This window comes from Rhinichthys klamathensis, unplaced genomic scaffold (assembly GCF_029890125.1).
Source record: "Rhinichthys klamathensis goyatoka isolate OS25496 unplaced genomic scaffold, OSU_Roscu_1.1 h1tg000105l_1, whole genome shotgun sequence".
Lineage (NCBI taxonomy): Eukaryota > Metazoa > Chordata > Actinopteri > Cypriniformes > Leuciscidae > Rhinichthys > Rhinichthys klamathensis.
The window spans coordinates 434098-452181 of NW_026606644.1; the positions used below are offsets into that span (position 1 = coordinate 434098).

At 39.1% G+C, this 18084-nt stretch overlaps 1 protein-coding gene across 2 annotated transcripts; it reads right to left on the minus strand.

Moving 5' to 3' along the window:
* Positions 1-541: 541 nt before the first annotated feature.
* Positions 542-17154, minus strand: wdr48b (WD repeat domain 48b). Of its 2 annotated transcripts, none has more exons than XM_056253441.1 (19): positions 17050-17154; positions 16372-16512; positions 16096-16171; positions 15900-15982; positions 15099-15228; positions 14892-14980; positions 14689-14790; positions 14319-14543; positions 14161-14235; positions 12884-12986; positions 12552-12649; positions 12369-12476; positions 12172-12268; positions 9875-9970; positions 9461-9566; positions 9292-9379; positions 9123-9199; positions 8762-8954; positions 542-1110 (listed from the first exon to the last, which is right to left on the minus strand). In XM_056253441.1, exons 1-19 carry the CDS (start codon positions 17095-17097, stop codon positions 1015-1017), a joined length of 2031 nt encoding a protein of 676 aa, XP_056109416.1. In that variant the 5' UTR covers positions 17098-17154; the 3' UTR covers positions 542-1014. The 2 variants fall into 2 exon arrangements, with proteins under 2 accessions (XP_056109416.1, XP_056109415.1); XM_056253440.1 differs by having other exon boundaries at positions 16096-16174.
* Between the last annotated feature and the right edge of the window lie 930 nt (positions 17155-18084).

Here is an 18084-nt window from a genome sequence, read left to right on the forward strand (position 1 = left end):
CACATTAACATCAGTTAATGTAAAAATTCATATCTAAAACATTAATGACAAGTGGAACCTCATTGTAGTGTTAGCATTTGAGGTATGAAATATGATCAATATGTCACTCATGAAATCCTGGATTCCTTCCTCAAAAGTGAATGAAACATTTACAAATATTTATTAATCACGTTCAGACACCAAGAGTGAAAAAACTGTTTCAACTTTTATTCAAAAGAAAAGTCAGTCCTAATGTAACAGCTGACAAGGGCAGGGCCATATTTCCCAGAAGCTGTGGAGATGATGCAAACACTGTCATGTGCTCCGATCCACACAAATGAACAAACACATTCGGATGAGACATTCTTTTGCAGGAAAATTGCATCTACTCTATGAATTAAAACCAGGAACTGTTTTTTGTTTGTTTGTTTATTTGATTGACTGCATTGCTGAAAGAGTTTCGAGATCCTTATTAGACTTCCTCATTGGACTTTCGATTTCTGATTGCAAAATGTGCTTGATACAAAAAAAAAAGAAGCTTCAAATAAATTACAAAAACATATTAAACCTAGAAAATAGTTGTTGTACTTTATTTGTGGGAAAAGCAAATCGGAAACATTTGAGCTTCAAAGAGCAGCTGATTTCAGTTGTGGTCTAGTTGAAAAGTGTCTGGAATGTTTGAAAATGGAAGTACTCGTGTGCATCATCGTCATCATCATCATCCTCATGCTGGACGGGACACGCCGCTAAACACAACAGTAATAAATATACAAAACAAAAATGAAATAAAGGCAGAAAAATGACAAAGTCCTTGATTACAGCACGTCGCAACAACTGTCATTCTGCAGTCGATCTTTAGTCTTTAACCTTCAACTGTCGGTCAGATCTTTCTGCTGGCTATGTCACTTCAGCCAGTGCAAAGAGAATGAGAAGAAGAAAAAAAACATTCCTCCTGGGTGACTATCAGACCTGAGAAGAGCAGGGCATTCTGGGAAGCTTCTTCTGGAAGTCAAAGCGATGCGGGGTCGGGGGGGCTCACGTGGATTTCTGTTTATAATGAATGGTCAGGTCTCCTCCGCTCTTCCAGATAAAATGCTTAACAGTCCTGAGGTCCATGTTTGGATCCAAAACCTACGAAAGACAGCAAGCTTTTTTTAACAACAGTCTACAAAAAGCATTTAACAATTTCTAACATTTAAAGGGGTGGTTCAGGATTTTGGACATCGGGTCTCATTTCCAAGTTAGCCTGGGTGTTATTTATCAGTGGAGACAGTTTTCCAAAAATGTTCATCCAGTCGTTCCAGTTGCATAGTTCGCCGGTGCTAGGCTAGCGCGAGTCAACGGTAACTCCTAGCCTGCCATTAAAAACAGTTTTACCCACCCCACAGTACACCAGAGGCAAATCAATTATAACGCCAGACTATCGATGTAAATGTCTGTTGAGAGAATAATGTTAGAAATCAAAGTACCCTTTCATCGCATTGCAATAGTTATACTTTGTTCCCTGTATTTAATAGCGCACTCTACAGCAGCGGCGGAGTGATATGTAGTTACCTAGGCAACCCAGAGAGGTAGTGAGAGAGGTAGAGAGAGGTAGTGAGAGAGAGAGAGAGAGGTAGTGAGAGAGAGAGGTAGAGAGAGAGAGAGAGAGGTAGAGAGAGGTAGTGAGAGAGAGAGAGAGAGAGAGGGGTAGAGAGAGGTAGTGTGAGAGAGAGGTAGAGGGAGGTAGTGAGAGAGAGAGAGAGAGGTAGAGAGAGAGAGAGAGAGGGGTAGAGAGAGGTAGTGAGAGAGAGGTAGTGTGAGAGAGAGAGAGGTAGAGAGAGAGAGAGAGAGGGGTAGAGAGAGGTAGTGTGAGAGAGAGAGAGAGAGAGAGAGAGAGAGAGAGAGAGAGAGAGAGAGAGAGAGAGAGAGTTATTGATCTTCCATCTGGCACGAGGGCCTCTTCTACAGACTACTTGAAAGTGGCATTGGAGGAAAAACATATGATTTGATTAAGAACATGTATACAAAAAGTGAATGTGCCATAAAGATTGGAAACAAACAAACAGCGTTCTTCTCCCAGGGCCGGGGAGTGAAACAGGGATGCAATCTCAGTCCAATTCTCTTCAATCTATATATCAATGAATTAGCAAAGCAATTAGAGAGTTCCACGGCACCTGGCCTCACCCTGAACAACACCGAGATCAGAGGTCTGCTGTATGCAGATGAATAAGTGTTACTCTCACCTACTAGAGAAGGTCTGCAGCAGCACCTTAACCTCCTGCAGAGATTCTGCCAGAGCTGGGCCCTGACAGTCAACACAGTAAAGACTAAGATAATGATCTTTCAGAAACAATACAGAAATCAGGTTACACACAATTTCTATTTGGACACCACTAAATTACAACACACAAAAAACTACACTTACCTTGGCCTCAACATTACATACACAGGCAACCTCAACATGGCTGTGAAAGATCTGAGGGACAAAGCAAGGAGAGCTTTCTATGCAATAAAAAGAAACATTAAAATCTATATTCCAATTGAAATCTGGCTTAAAATTTTCCAATTTGTACTAGAACCAATAATTCTATATGGTAGTGAAATTTGGGGGCCAAAACTTAATAATGAATTTGACAAATGGGACAAAACAATCATAGAATCTTTCCATACTGAGTTCTGTAAGAGCATCCTACAGGTGCAGAGAAAAACCCCGAATAACCTGTGCAGAGCAGAGCTCGGCCAATACCCCCTCTTACTAAAGATACAGAAAAGATCAATTAAATTTTACAATCACTTAAAATCAGTTAACCCCCAGATATCATCACAAAGCCCTAACACACCAGGAGCTGAAAGCAGAACAGAGTCCCCTCAGCCAGCTGGTGCTGAGGCTCTCTGCAGTAACCAGTCCCCAACAGCCTCAGGACAGCAACGCCAACACAAGACCAAACCAAATTATCAACAAGCAGAAAGAAAAATATATTGAATACTGGAAAGAAACGACCAAAACACAAAGTAAATTACAACTTTATCTGACCCTAAAAAGAGAATTCACACTGGCAAATTACCTGAGTACAATAAAATGTCCTAAACTAAGAAAAATGTTGACAACGTACAGACTAAGTGAACACAGCCTGGCCATAGAGACGGGTCGGCACAGACAGAGCTGGCTCCCACAAGAGGAGAGACTCTGCTCCCAGTGTGACCGGGGACAGGTCGAGACAGAGCTGCACTTTCTAACCTCATGCCCCAAATATAATACACTAAGACAAAAACACTTCCCAAACATTTCCCAAATATACCCTGAATTCAAATCCATATCAGACACACAGAAAATCCCATATTTACTAGGAGAAATGCCCAAATGTGAGATAATTGCTGCAAAATATGTCTCCTCATGCCATGAAATGAGGACAACCAGTGGAACCTCAGATGGATAAATAATTGTACAAATTTTCAAATAATTATTATTTTGATTGTTTGATATTTTAGTAATTGTTTTATTTTATTTTTTATTGTTCACTTTTATTTATCTATATGTTTGTATATGTCTATTGCTTTGGCAATATTGTGCTATTGTACACATTCATGCCAATAAAGCTGAATTGAATTGAATTGAGAGGTAGTGAGAGAGAGAGAGGTAGTGAGAGAGAGAGGTAGTGAGAGAGAGAGAGGTAGTGAGAGAGAGAGGTAGTGAGAGAGAGAGGTAGTGAGAGAGAGAGGTAGTGAGAGAGAGAGGTAGTGAGAGAGAGAGGTAGTGAGAGAGAGAGAGGTAGTGAGAGAGAGAGGTAGTGAGAGAGAGAGGTAGTGAGAGAGAGAGAGGTAGTGAGAGAGAGAGGTAGTGAGAGAGAGAGAGGTAGTGAGAGAGAGAGGTAGTGAGAGAGAGATCTCAGAAATCACAGATTTCATGTTGGAACATTCAAGGCCTGCGATCATCTACCTTTGGCCTCAAAAGCAGAAACCCAGATTTCAACTCAGAAATCAAAAACTCAGACATCATCATCCTGCAGGAGACATGGAGCAGAGGAGATGGACCCACCGGCTGCCCCAAAGGCTACAGAGAACTCATCATCCCATCCATTAAACTGCCTGGAGTGACACAAGGAAGATACTCAGGAGGAATGCTTATCTGGTACAGATCAAAGCTTGCCCATGCCATCAAAGTAGCTAAAACAGGACAATTCTACACATGGTTAGAAATTAATAAGACAGTCACCGCAACAGAGAAAAACATCCTGCTGTGTGCCACTTATATCCCTCCAGCAGAGTCTCCATATTTTAATGAAGACAGTTTCTCCATTCTTGAAGTAGACATTAATTACTTCCAGTCACAGGGAAGTGTGCTGCTCTGTGGAGACCTGAATGCCAGAACAGGTGAAGAACTGGACACACTGAACTCTCAGGGGGACAAACACCTGCCTGGAGGAGACGTCCTCCCCACACCGATACAAGCACAGAGACACAATTATGATAAAACAACAAACAAAAGCGGAACACATCTTCTTCATCTGTGTCGCACACTAGGTCTGTTCCTAGTCAACGGCAGGCTTCGAGGAGACTCCTACGGCAGATACACCTACAGCTCATCTTTCGGTAGCAGTACAGTCGACTATTTTCTGACAGACCTTAACCCAAACTCCCTCAGAGCGTTCACAGTCAGCCCACTAAACCCCCTGTCAGACCACAGTAAAATAACCCTCTACTTAAACAGAGCAATGCCCAACCAAGAAGCATCTAAACAAACCCAGCTCCACTCACTTAGAAACATGTATAGATGGAAACAAAACAGTAAAGATACATATCTAAGTACAATTAGTCAACCGAAAATTCAAGCCCTATTAGATCAATTCCTTGCCACTCCTTTCCTGCACAATAGTGAAGGTACAAACCTAGCAGTAGACAAGCTGAACAGAATATTTGAGGTATCAGCAACATTATCCAACTTAAAAATCACAAAAAGAAAACCAAAAAGACCACATGCCAGTGCCACTGAGAAATGGTTTGACAATGACTGCAAAAAACTTAGGAAAGAATTAAGAATCCTATCCAACCAGAAACACAGAGATGCTGACAATGAGAACATCCGTCATCTCTATCACGAAAAACTGAAACAATATAGGAATACTTTAAGAAAGAAAAAAGAACAAAACACAAAAAGTCAACTCAGGGAAATTGAAGAATCCTTAGAATCCGACAAGTTCTGGAAACATTGGAACACACTTAACAAACCCTACCATCCAGAACTAGCTATCCAGAATGGAGATGTTTGGGTAAACCACTTCTCCAACCTCTTTAGTGATATAAACAGAAATCAGGAACAAAACGCCCTATGACAAACTAAGGGTTTTAGAATCAACCATCAAAGACTACCAGAACCCCTTAGACTCCCCAATTACACTAACCGAACTATTAGACAAAATACAAACCCTGAAATTGCAAAAAGCCTGTGGTATCGATGGCATCCTAAATGAAATGATTAAATACACAGAGCACAAATTCAAATTAGCCATTCTAAAGCTCTTCAATATCATCCTGAGTTTAGGTATATTCCCCAGCATTTGGAACAAAGGTCTTATTACCCCAATCCATAAAAACGGAGACAGATTTGACCCTAATAACTACAGTGGTATGTGTAAACAGCAACCTAGGCAAACTTTTCTGCAACATCCTAAACGGCAGACTAGCCCATTTTCTCAGAGACAGAAATGTTCTAAACAAGTGTCAAATTGGCTTCCAACCAAAATATCGCACATCAGACCACATATACACTCTCCATACCTTAGTCGATAAGCAAATCAACCAAAACAAAAGTAAAATTTTCTCATGCTTTGTTGACTTCAAAAAAGCATTTGACTCCATTTGGCATGAAGGTCTTTTTCTTCAATTAATCCAGTGCGGCATTGGAGGAAAAACATATGACATCATCAAATCTATGTACACAAACAACAAATTTGCAGTTAAAATTGGTAACAAGCACACGGAATTCCTCCCTCAGAGTCGTGGAGTGAGACAGGGCTGCAGCTTAAGTCCCACGCTCTTCAACATCTACATAAATGAGCTAGCGAGGGCTCTGGATCAGTCTGCAGCACCTGGCCTTACTCTACTGGACACTGAAGTCAGATGCCTTCTGTTCGCTGATGATCTGGTGCTGCTGTCTCCCACTAAAGAGGGTCTACAGCAGCATCTAGACCTCCTGCACAGATTCTGTCAGTCATGGGCCCTGTCAGTTAACCCCAAAAAGACAAAAATAATGATTTTCCAAAAAAGACCCAGCCGCCAAGACCAACATCATAGTTTTAAATTGAACAACATGCTCCTCGAACACACGCAGGACTACACTTACCTTGGCATAAATATCAGCAACACAGGAAATTTAAATAAAGCTGTAAACGACTTGAGAGACAAGGCACGGAGAGCTTTTTATGCTATTAAGAGAAATATCCAAATTGACATCCCAATTAGAATCTGGCTAAAAATAATAAAAACAGTAATAGAGCCCATCGCGCTGTACGGGTGTGAAGTCTGGGGTCCACTCTCAGACCAAGAGTTCACTAGATGGGACAAACACCCAATGGAGCCTCTGCAGACCGAGCTGTGCAAAATCCTGCTACGAGTTCAGCGCAAAACCCCAAATAATGCCTGTAGAGCAGAATTAGGTTTATACCCCCTTTTAATAACTATTCAAAAAAGAGCCATTAAATTCCATGCCCACTTAAAAAATAGCGATGAACAGACCCTCCATCACAAAGCCCTGTCCTACCAAGAGCTGAAGCCAGAGAAGAACGCCCTCGGCCGATTGGTCTCAGAGCTGACGTCACAAACTGACAATAAAGACATAGCCAGACCAAACCAAATTATTAAAACACAAAAAGAAAAATGCGTCAAACATTGGACAGACGCGACAGCCAAACAGAGTAAATTGGAATGCTATTTGGCCCTAAACAGAACATATGAATTGGCAGGATACCTGAGTACAGTGAGCGACCCTAAACTGAGGAAAGTCCTGAGCATGTTCAGACTCAGTGAACACAGTCTGGCCATAGAGACAGGCCGACACAGGCAGACCTGGCTGCCGAGGGAAGAGCGACTGTGCCCTCACTGCACAGAGAATCAGATGGAAACAGAACTACACTTCTTGACATCCTGCCCCAAATATAAAAACATTCGGGACACTTTCTATCCCCTTTTCACAACCTACCAGAAGGACTTCCCCCAAAAATCGAATATGGACAAACTCCCACTCCTGCTAGGAGAAAGCCCAGCGAGCTCAAACCTGGCAGCCAGATATGTGAGGTCCTGTCACGAAGAAAGAGCCTCCGGCAGGACAGAGCTACCAACTGTACGCCTAGAGACACCGAGATAAATACTAGAAGATTGAAGATTTTTATTATTATTATTATTAATTTATTTTAATTTTTATTTATAATTTTTATTTATTTGTTTGTATTGTATAGTGTTATGAGTGCTTTGGCAATGTAAAGATTTCTTTCACCATGCCAATAAAGCTATTTGAATTGAATTGATAGTGAGAGAGAGAGGTAGTGAGAGAGAGAGGTAGTGAGAGAGAGAGAGGTAGTGAGAGGTAGTGAGAGAGAGAGGTAGAGAGAGGTGGTGCAGGTAGTCCCGACTGTAGTGCACTTCGGTTCTGTGTTTACTTTTCGGCGCAGGACTACTAACCGGAGCAAAGTAAAATCCCGCCGCTGCTGAGAAACTAGTTCCTGTAAATGTAATGCGATCATTGAGATGCAAGAGTACTTTGATTTCTAACATTATTCTCTTAACAGACATTTACATCGATAGTCTGGCGTTATAATTTATTTGCCTCTGGTGTACTGTGGGGTGGGTAAAACTGTTTTTAATGGCAGGCTAGCAGTTACCGTTGACTTGCACTAGCCTAGCACCGGCGAACTATGCAACTGGAACGACTGGATGAACATTTTTGAAAACTGTCTCCACTGATAAATAACACCCAGGCTAACTTGGAAATGTTAGGCCCGATGTCCAAAATCCTGAACCACCCCTTTAAGGCCGTTCACACAACGAACGATAACTATATTAGCATTCACAGCAATGGTCTGTTTATTAGAAGCATGCACTGCAGTTTTGTCTCCTGCCTCTTTAAAGCAGAACGGATTCTGATTGGCTGTCAATGTTTTTATTGTTTATCAGCTAGAAAATAAATTGCTTTGAAATTGATTACGATGATATTGTTTCTGTCGTTATCAATATAGTCGTGGTGTGAACTTAGCTATTCTTTTAAATTTAGAATGATTTTTAAAATTTTATTTTTATCATTGTGCTTATCGTCCTTGATGTGAATGGGCCTTTAGGAACACAATGCAAACGATACAATCTTGCCTGAAATTTCAATCAAATTCAGTGCAGTCGAGCATTAATGCAATATAAGGATGAAAATAATGTTAAAGCAGGGGATAGTAACCAAAACTGTGGGGTAGTGAATGATTTACTTAAGTTTTAATATCTGTTACTGGCTTTTCACACTTGTTTAACTGGGGTTATGGCCAATTTTACACCTGGGTTAATCAATGTTTCACACTTGTAATATTGATATTAAGGGTTATTGATGTCACAAAAGCAGTCCTACTGGACTCCACCGACAAAGCTTCACGGTGTCAATGTAACACCCAGTTGTTTAGCAAAAAACAAATCAAAACTAAATAACGGTCACCTCATTTAAATTTGTTTCAGCATCTGGGAAAAATGAAATGTTGAAGAGCAAATAATGAGTACATTGGAGCAATGAGAGTGTTTTATTGTCTGGACGCAGTAAAGAAGGTCTAACCTGATCTAAACACATGAGCTCAATCTTCTCTTCGGCCATCACTGCCACGTCTTCCTCTTTCTCCAGCTCTCCCGGCTTGTCATTGGCTGAGGAGCTGGTGGTCTGTGACTCCGTGTCAAGGTTGATGATCTTCTCATAGACGTGTTCCATCACCTTGCGCACCTGCAGCATGTCACTCGCAGACAGACGGTCCCTGAAAACAACAGGCCGTGATGAATAATCTCCAAAATGTTGCAAATATCTCAAATAGTATCACTTTGACAATTCAAATACATTTATCTTACGAGATGTCTAAAATATGCAATCAAAAATTAGACCAAGGATAATGATTCTTAAAAAAAAATGTTCATGGACTACATACTTTTTGAGTGTTTTGGCCCCAGATGATGAATGAGGTTGGAGGTAGAACGGGATCTTGTTGAATTTTGGCATGTTTTTCTGAAGCAGGAAAGAAAGCAGTTCATATATTATATAACATTATCCATATGGTGGACACATAATGGGATGATTGTGGGATTTTAAACACTTACATCTACAGTGATATCAATAACCCATTGAGGTACAGTTTCATTCAGTAACATAGACTCGGTCTCTCCCCCAGAATCACGGCATAATAACCTGGAATTGGAAGGAAATATGGCTTATAATGAAGACAAGATCCAGGAAGGATGGTGAGTTTAATGTCTTCATCATTCGGACCTAAACAACGTTCTTCCGCCTGCTTCACCAAAGATGACAGGAGTGTGCGGGGGAACCTGGAAGTAGCCGTTGCCCTTTTGAATTCGGCTCTCCTGATCACCATTTACTGCAGACAAACAGAAAATAATGAAGTCAGAAACCAAGTGCATATTTACATGTTGCAGAATATCAGATGTTTTATAACTATGCAATTCCGGAAATTACTTCAGAACTAAGTTTTGCATAAACGCAAAAATAATTGCATGCATCCTTTGCGGATAAGGCTATCTATGCATTGCAAAATCATTTTCATCCAAGATGGCAGATAAGAGTCAAGGTAAATTTTATTCAGTACTAAAAAGTATTACGAGAAAATAATTCCTCCTATATAATAAAAATCTTATTTTTATCCCTGTTTTTTACAAAAGCGCCTACCATGGTTGAGCTCATTTTCCTCCTCTTCCATTGGGTTTATGTGAGTTCTGGGCCAGAACTCCAACAGGGCCTGCAGGAGCAGCCCACCAAGATTCACTGGAACATATGAAGAAACCCAAAGAATAGTTATGTTATATAATTCCCACTGTTGAGTTAATGTTGTAAATTTGACAAACAAAAAAAACATAGACTTCTAAAATCCTGTTGTGTATCTGTATAATTGTCTTGTTTTTCAAAACTATATTCTTAAAGCATTTTAAAGAGTTGCTAAATTGAAAGCATTTCTATATGGAAGCTTGTTTCCGCCACTGAATAAAAAATTTTTTTTTTTAAATTGCGACTTTTTATCTCACAATTGCGAGATATGAAGTCAGAATTGTGAGAAATAAAGTCCCAATTGCGAGATATAACGTCGCAATTCTGAGAAATAAAGTCGCAATTGCGAGATATAAAGTCGCAATTATGAGAAATATAGTCGCAATTGCGAGAAAAAAAGACAGAATTGCGACTTTTTATCTCACAATTCTGACTTTTTTTCTCACAATTGCGAGTTTACATCTTGCAATTATGTGTTATAAAGTCAGAATTGCAAGATGTAAACTCGCGAGTTTATGTCTCGAAATTCTGACATCTTTTCTTAGAATTGTGAGATATAAACTCCCAATTGCGAGTTATCAGGCCAATTCTAAGGGGAAAAAAAGACTAACTTTTTTCCCCTCAGAATAGTTTATATCTCACAATTCTGACTTTACAACACGCAATTTCAACTTTATATCACGCAATTCTGACTTTATATCACGCAATTGCGACTTTATATCAATCAATTCTGACTTTACAACACGCAATTGCGACTTTATAATCACGCAATTCTGACTTTATATCTCACAATTCTGACTTTACAACACGCAATTTCAACTTTATATCACGCAATTTCAACTTTATATCACGCAATTTCAACTTTATATCACGCAATTGCGACTTTATATCAATCAATTCTGACTTTACAACACGCAATTGCGACTTTATAATCACGCAATTCTGACTTTATATCTCACAATTCTGACTTTACAACATGCAATTTCAACTTTATATCACGCAATTCTGACTTTATATCACGCAATTCTGACTTTATATCACGCAATTTCAACTTTATATCACGCAATTGCGACTTTATATCAATCAATTCTGACTTTACAACACGCAATTGCGACTTTATAATCACGCAATTCTGACTTTATAACGCAATTGCGATTTTACATCACGCAAATTTTGACTTTATATCTCGCAATTCTGAGAAATAGTCAGAATTGCGAGATGTAAACTCGCAATTGTGAGAAAAAAATTCAGAATTGTGAGACAAAAAGTCACAATTACCTTTTTTATTTTTCATTCTGTGGCGGAAACAAGCTTCCATATTTCTATCTAGATAAAAAAAAAAAGAATTTTTCATTATTATTTTTGACCACAAGGTGGCACTCTCAAAACCTATTGAGTACCTTAACATGGTGCCAATGTCAATTACAGTATTCAGTAATTGTACGCCAATGCCTAAATGGTCGACACCCAAAATGGCCGATATGGGAAATGTAATGAAAAATTTACTGAATCTAAAGAGACTCGTTTTGTGATTTTTGGCCAAACCGTTCACAAGTTCTAAGCAAAAATAGCAGATAAAAAATTATTAGCATAGATATGAGTGCAAATTTGGACAGTTGGTGGCGCTAAAGGGGTATAGATTCCAAATTTGCTATGGTAACAGCTCAGACTTTGCTTTATCTGTGTACCAAATTTTATAACTTTCCCGTAAGCGTTTCTATGGGCGGCCATAGACTCAAGAGCAGAAGAAGAACACTAACGATTACAACAGGTGCCTGGCCATTAATAGTAATAATAAAACAAAAAATAAATACATTTTTCAGTTACTCAAAAAAAATAATAATACATCGACAGCAAACAAAGAGTCTAGTATTTTTGCTTGTTTTTGTCGTGGATTCAAAAATACAAAAGGTAATTGCAACTTTTTATCTCACAATTCAGACTTATTTTCCCGCAATTTCGAGTTTGTATCTCACAATTCTGAGAAATAAATTTGAGATATAAACTCACAATTTTGAGAAAAGGTCAAAATGACTATATATATAACTCACAATTGGGAGAAAAAAAGTCCGAGTTGTGAGGAAAAAAGTCATTTATTTTTTACTCCACGGTGGAAACAAGTTTTCATAGTTTAGCCTCTATTAAGAGGGGAATTTTTGCAGCATATGCATTTTCAACACTATGGATTAAGACAACTTTACACTTCGGGTCAGAGCCGTCTGGACTTGTAAAACCAGCGTCTTTAGCTGCCACCCACGCCGCAAACGAATCACTTTCATCCAGCGTGATAGTCAGCATCTGAAAAACAGCAAAAACATATTCAACACTCATTAACATGCATCTTCGCCCATATTTTACTTGAAAAACATGGTGCTAATGCATTACCTCTAATACTCACCCCTGTTTTGAGATCTACAGAAAACCAGTTCGGCACATAGACCATCTTGAACCTCTTTTTGATTTCCTCATCAAAGTCCACTTTACCCAGGTCTTCCCCCTTACATGCCTAAAAAACACAGAGCAGGATTACATATCGGTTGGCCAAAAGATGCCACAAAAGCTTCTCATGATCTGCACTTACCTTAAGGATATCCCAGAATGCCACACTGTTATTGCTGTCTTTAGTGAGTATGTGCCTCTTGTCATTGAGAATATGACACTGAACGATGCTGGTGCCCCCTGAAATTAAATTAAACTCGGTTCAATACAAGTTTCAATCAACTATAGATTAAAAAACAGTAGATGTTTTATCCAAAGCAACTGACAGTACACTTGATACATGTTCCTTATACAATTTCCCTGGAAAAACTGGGGTTTGGTGTCTATCACAAACAACAACCATTGAACAACACCACTCTGACCTCCAGCTTTAAGGTCAGATGCTTGTTCTAGCTAACACTGATGGTCCCTCACCTTTGATGACCTGCTCTGGCTGTGTACACAGTGGAGTCAGTGGTGCAATACAGTCGTTGTCGTAGTCTCCAGATGTTCTGAAGTTATGCATGCCCTTTAGAGACTGATCATGACAAAGAAAGAAAGAAAAATACACACAAGCTGATTGAATGATGTAATCCAACACAATTAAATTAGATTGCAGATATATGCTTAGGCATAAGCTAATGTCTAATTATAGAGGGTTTCTGAAGGTTTTCTGACGGTAAATTTAAGACTTTATAAAAGACCAAGTAAAGAAAATGTAAGGAATAATTTGAAGCGAACGCAATATGTTCTCATAATGTAAATGTCTAGGGAGGAAGACAATGAGTAGTATTAGCGACACTTCAGAGTTTGAAAATACATTCACTTTAAAGAAAAGAAGGGTTTAGGGTAGCTTGAATAGCTCTGCTCCCAACCACTAGAATATGGAAGTAACTTTTTCTGTACCTCAAAAAAATTAATTTTCCTCAGTATTTTTGTCTTGTTTTCCAGTGCAAATGTCTAAATACAGTAAATACAAGATGCATTTACTGCAGAAGCAAAATTACATAAAATATGAAGTCCTGTTTTCTGTAAATTTGATCAATTATGTGAGTTCATGATTTGAATTTCTGACCCCACAGACAGATATTTGTTCTCATTTAAAGGGACATTTTCATTCGCCATTGACAGATTATTTGTTCTTGTTTTAAGCACAAACTCAATCAATTTATATATATTTTTATACATTTGCCAAGCCTTTTTTACATTTCCATCTCAAGTACATGTATCTTGATTTAAAGATGCTAAGATATTTGTATTTGAAAACAAAAAATACTGAGAAAGATATTTTTGCAATGCATGTCAGATTTAATGACATGACTTCATGATTTTCAGCTCTGATTTAACACCTTTTTAAGGCCTTCATTTGTGTAAAGGTGAATTAAGATTTTTAAAGACCTTTATAAGACCCGCAGAATCTCTGATTATATCATGTATATTTAAAGTGACAATTCAACCTGAAATGAAAATTCTGTCATCATTGCTCACATATGCAAGAAATTTCACGCAAACAAGTGCTCAAGGAAGAAACGAGTTTTCAGTTGATTCTTGAATATTGTCAGAAATTCGTCTGTCTTGTTAGGGTTAGGATAAGTGTTCACTGAGAAAAATGAATACAGACGCTCAATTCATATTGAGGCTGAATAATGACAGAATTTTATAAACTTTTGCTTTAAGAAAAGAACCCTCTGAATTGTGGTTGTGTAACTCACCCATTTGTTCACGAATGATTTAGTTGTGGACACCCAAATGGCTTGAGGAGGGTCGGCTGATTTGTCCAATTCCATCTGCACAGATCATCAGATAAATTGTAAGAGTAGCATTTAATTTCTTAATTTTCAAGCACAATGCATCTTAAGCTCGCTCTCACCTTTAGGACAGGAGCTTTCTCTTCACATATGAGCACACGTATGTCAGGGTTTCGCAGGTCTGTGCAGTAGATCTTTCGGTCACGTCCTCCGGAGTAAATGTGTGTGAAGGCCTCGTTCGCCTGCAGGGACCACACGCCCTCATCGTGGACCCGGTATGTGGCGATACATCTCTGCTGGCCGAGGGACCACAAGCGTATCGTACCGTCTGAGCTTCCGGAGAGACACTAGACAGAGAAACACAGCAGGCGGATAACATTAGCAGAGTCAGTCATTGGTTTTGTAAAATTTTTGGTAGTCTGAATAGCTAAAACATTTATTTAAATATTTTCAAAGTTTGCAATATTGTCTGGAATTGTTTCAAAGTCGTACCTGGGTGCCGTCTCTGTTTAGTAATAATGATTTGACATTGTCACTGTGGCCTTTCAGCTTCATTAGCTTTGCACATGTTCGTGGATCCCAGAGCCTCAAGACCTGCCATAACAAGAAATGTGACCTATTTGAACCTGCCTGCAGTCACATGAATGAAAATTTTCCTTCCTTCAAATGTGAAAGTAAAACATCGTAAGACTAACCTTTTCTGTAGATCCTGAGATGATCACGGTTCCTGCCTGATTCATGGCCAGACTGTAGATGGAGTCCTTGTTTCCACTCAGTGAGGAAGCTGTCACGGAAAATATCAACACATTTGTGCAAAAGGGTTTTCACATTCATCTGCTTGACTCCAACTCAGTGAAAAAGGAAGACTGTGTCAAGAGTTATGACAAAGAAGGTTTTCTCACTTGTGACTGTATTATTAGAGGCAGTCAGAGCCGTCAGCGTGTTCACGTCCCACAGGAAGATCTGCCTGTCCAGCCCGGCTGATGCCACCAGCTCCTTGTCTTTCGCATATGCTAAAGCTTTGACGTAGTCCTGAAGTGTGAATCAGAACCACTGTCATCACCATCAACACAGTTGTAAGACTCATATATAGTAATTTTGCACACAAAATTAGCACAAATTAGCTTCAGTCTGTTTTCTAGGCAAATCCTGGAAGCTCCAAAAGTGGACAAGAGTTTTGCAGACAGTCAAATGTCTGGCTACCGTCAGCATAATTAAAGAGGCCATATTATTCCCTATTTCAAAGTCTTGATTTTGTTTTTGGGGTCTACTGGAATAGGTTTTCATGCTTGAATGTCAAAAAAACACATTCTTTTTTCATATATTTATTTGACATTGTTGCAGCACCTCTCTTCCCAGTCTGTCAGTAACGCTCTGTTTAGTTCCTGTCTCTATGAAAAGCGCAATGTGCTCTGATTGGTCGGCTGGGTCAACTGCATCGAGCGTGTTTGAGGAAATGTCGAGCCTCTAACCATAACTGTGAGCTTCAACACACTACTAATGCAACTCAACCAGGCCACGCCCCTTTTCCACATATGCCTTGGGTAGGAATTATTTAAATGAGGAATATTATGATGTTCTGCTTTCAGGGAGTTCAGAAACAGTGCGCACTGATATAGAGAATGACTCCCTATGGAGTGCCTTTGTGCTTTGTAACTTTGCAGAAGTTTTTCATGCTTAGGTCTACAAAATATGTAACATACCTTATGCGTCCGTAACGTGGACATGCAGAATCCCTTGTGTGCATTCCAGACTTTCACAGTGGTGTCCGAGGAGGCTGATATCACTACAACACAAAACAATCCACTGAAACTGTCTAATAATTAGAATATATTTGTTGAGATTTTAAGAATGACGTGTCCTGTAAAAAAGCTTTTGATGTGCTTAGAGGAGACGTACATGTTTTTCCATTACAACAGAGGATGATGTCATTGACCCAGTCAGTGTGATGCTCCATCGAAGCGATGTAAGGATCCTGCTGTAATAGTAAACAGCTGTCAGTACAGTAGCATATAAAGCTGGAAATATAAACATTTAACCATAAAGAGACAATACGGGGAAAAAATAATGATTTTGATGGTGAAAATGGAAGATATGGTCACATAGTAGCAAAACAAGTGAGATAACAAGACCAAGTGCATTAATATTCATAAATCATGAGAATGCTGGTTGTACTTTGTGTTGATTGACACTCCATATCCTGACGATGGAATCTCGGCCGGCTGTGAAGAGTCTGTTGAGAACAGGATCCAGCTGAAGAGCGTTCACACCGTTACGATTGTACTTCTCCACCTCATCTCGAATCACATAGGAAACCTGTAAACTCGTCATTATAAAAAAAAAAAAATTAGTTTATTAGACAACCAGAGATTACCTGCAGTCTACAAAACTGCCTGTCAACTAAAGTTATAGAAAAATTAATTACAAAGAGAGTCTGGAACCAGCTGTTTGTCTTGTAAATAAGTCATTAAGAGATTAACATTTATTTTAAGGCTATACAAAATCTGTAACTTATACAAAAACATGTCTTTATCTAAAGAATTTAATTATTGAGCAGACAGCTGTAAACAAATACATTCAATTACAATATCATATATCTGTATTGTGCAGTGGCCCAAAAACGTATTTGGACACACCAAAAAATGAATGTATGTCAGTGCGTTAGATATCATCACTGTACTATGGTAACACCACAGTAATTTTTGAAAGGGCGGAAATGTTTCGGTTTGTAAATATTGTGGACACTACATTGGGCGACTCTTTCCTGAAACACGTAGCTAAACGTATTAAGAATTCTGTAATAAATAGTTTTAAAGTTCCGAAATATTGGAAGTAAGTATAGTAAATGATCACCTGGACTTTCCTCCGTCCAGCAGCGTTCTGTCTGTGATGAGTCGCCATCTTGCATGTTGACAATCAGAGAATGCGTCACTTCCGGGGGACAGAGGAACACGTTCTGGTGTTTGTTGGGCCTGTAGAAATCTGTCACTAGAGGCCGCAGTTGAGCACATTTGCGCTCTTTGAGTAGATCCAGAGAATGCTTTGGTAGATCTTCTTTCTTCTTCTTTGTTACGTTTAAATGGCGGGTGGCAACCTTATACTGTCTATGGTGGCAACCAGCATTATGGTGCATTACCGCCACCTACTATGTTGGAGTGTGGGCCAGAGCTTTCCTTCCCTCGAAGAAACAAAATAAATAAAAATAATAATAGTAATAATAGGCCTACTAATAATATTTCCTACCCCTAAATTCTATTTATCAATCCAGTCTCTCTCAAATAACAGAATAACTTCCCTACTTCAATATCAAAAACCTTTTTTAGACTTAATTCTTCCTGTTCAAACTTTCTACTTTCCTCCCTTAATACTTCCCGCACTCGAGAGAATTTTTGACAGTGAAGAATTACATGCTCGACTGACTCCTCTATTTGGCAATGTTCGCACACTCCTGAAGGGTGTTTATTTATTAAGTGCAAAAAGTTGTATTAAGCCTAGTATGTCCTACCCTTAGCCTTGTCAAGATGTTCTCCTCTTTATTGTTTCTTTTGGCTATCCTTCCTGTACCCACATCTTGCAGTAATATAGATGTCGCCCTGTGTTTCCTGTAACTGTTCTGCCACTCCTTAATGATGTTTTGTTTGATTATTCCTTTAGCTTCAGACTTACTGAGTGGAACGCACAATACCTCCTCCTGCATCAGAGCCTGTTTTGCTAATGCATCCACATCTTCATTTCCCTTAATCCCTCTGTGTGCTGGAATCCACATAAATGTTACCTGCATGTTCATATTTTTAATTCTGTACAATGTTTCATAGATCTCATTTACTATATCTTGCCTGCTAATAGATGTAAATGACTGCAGACATTAATGCAGAGCATGAGTCTGTA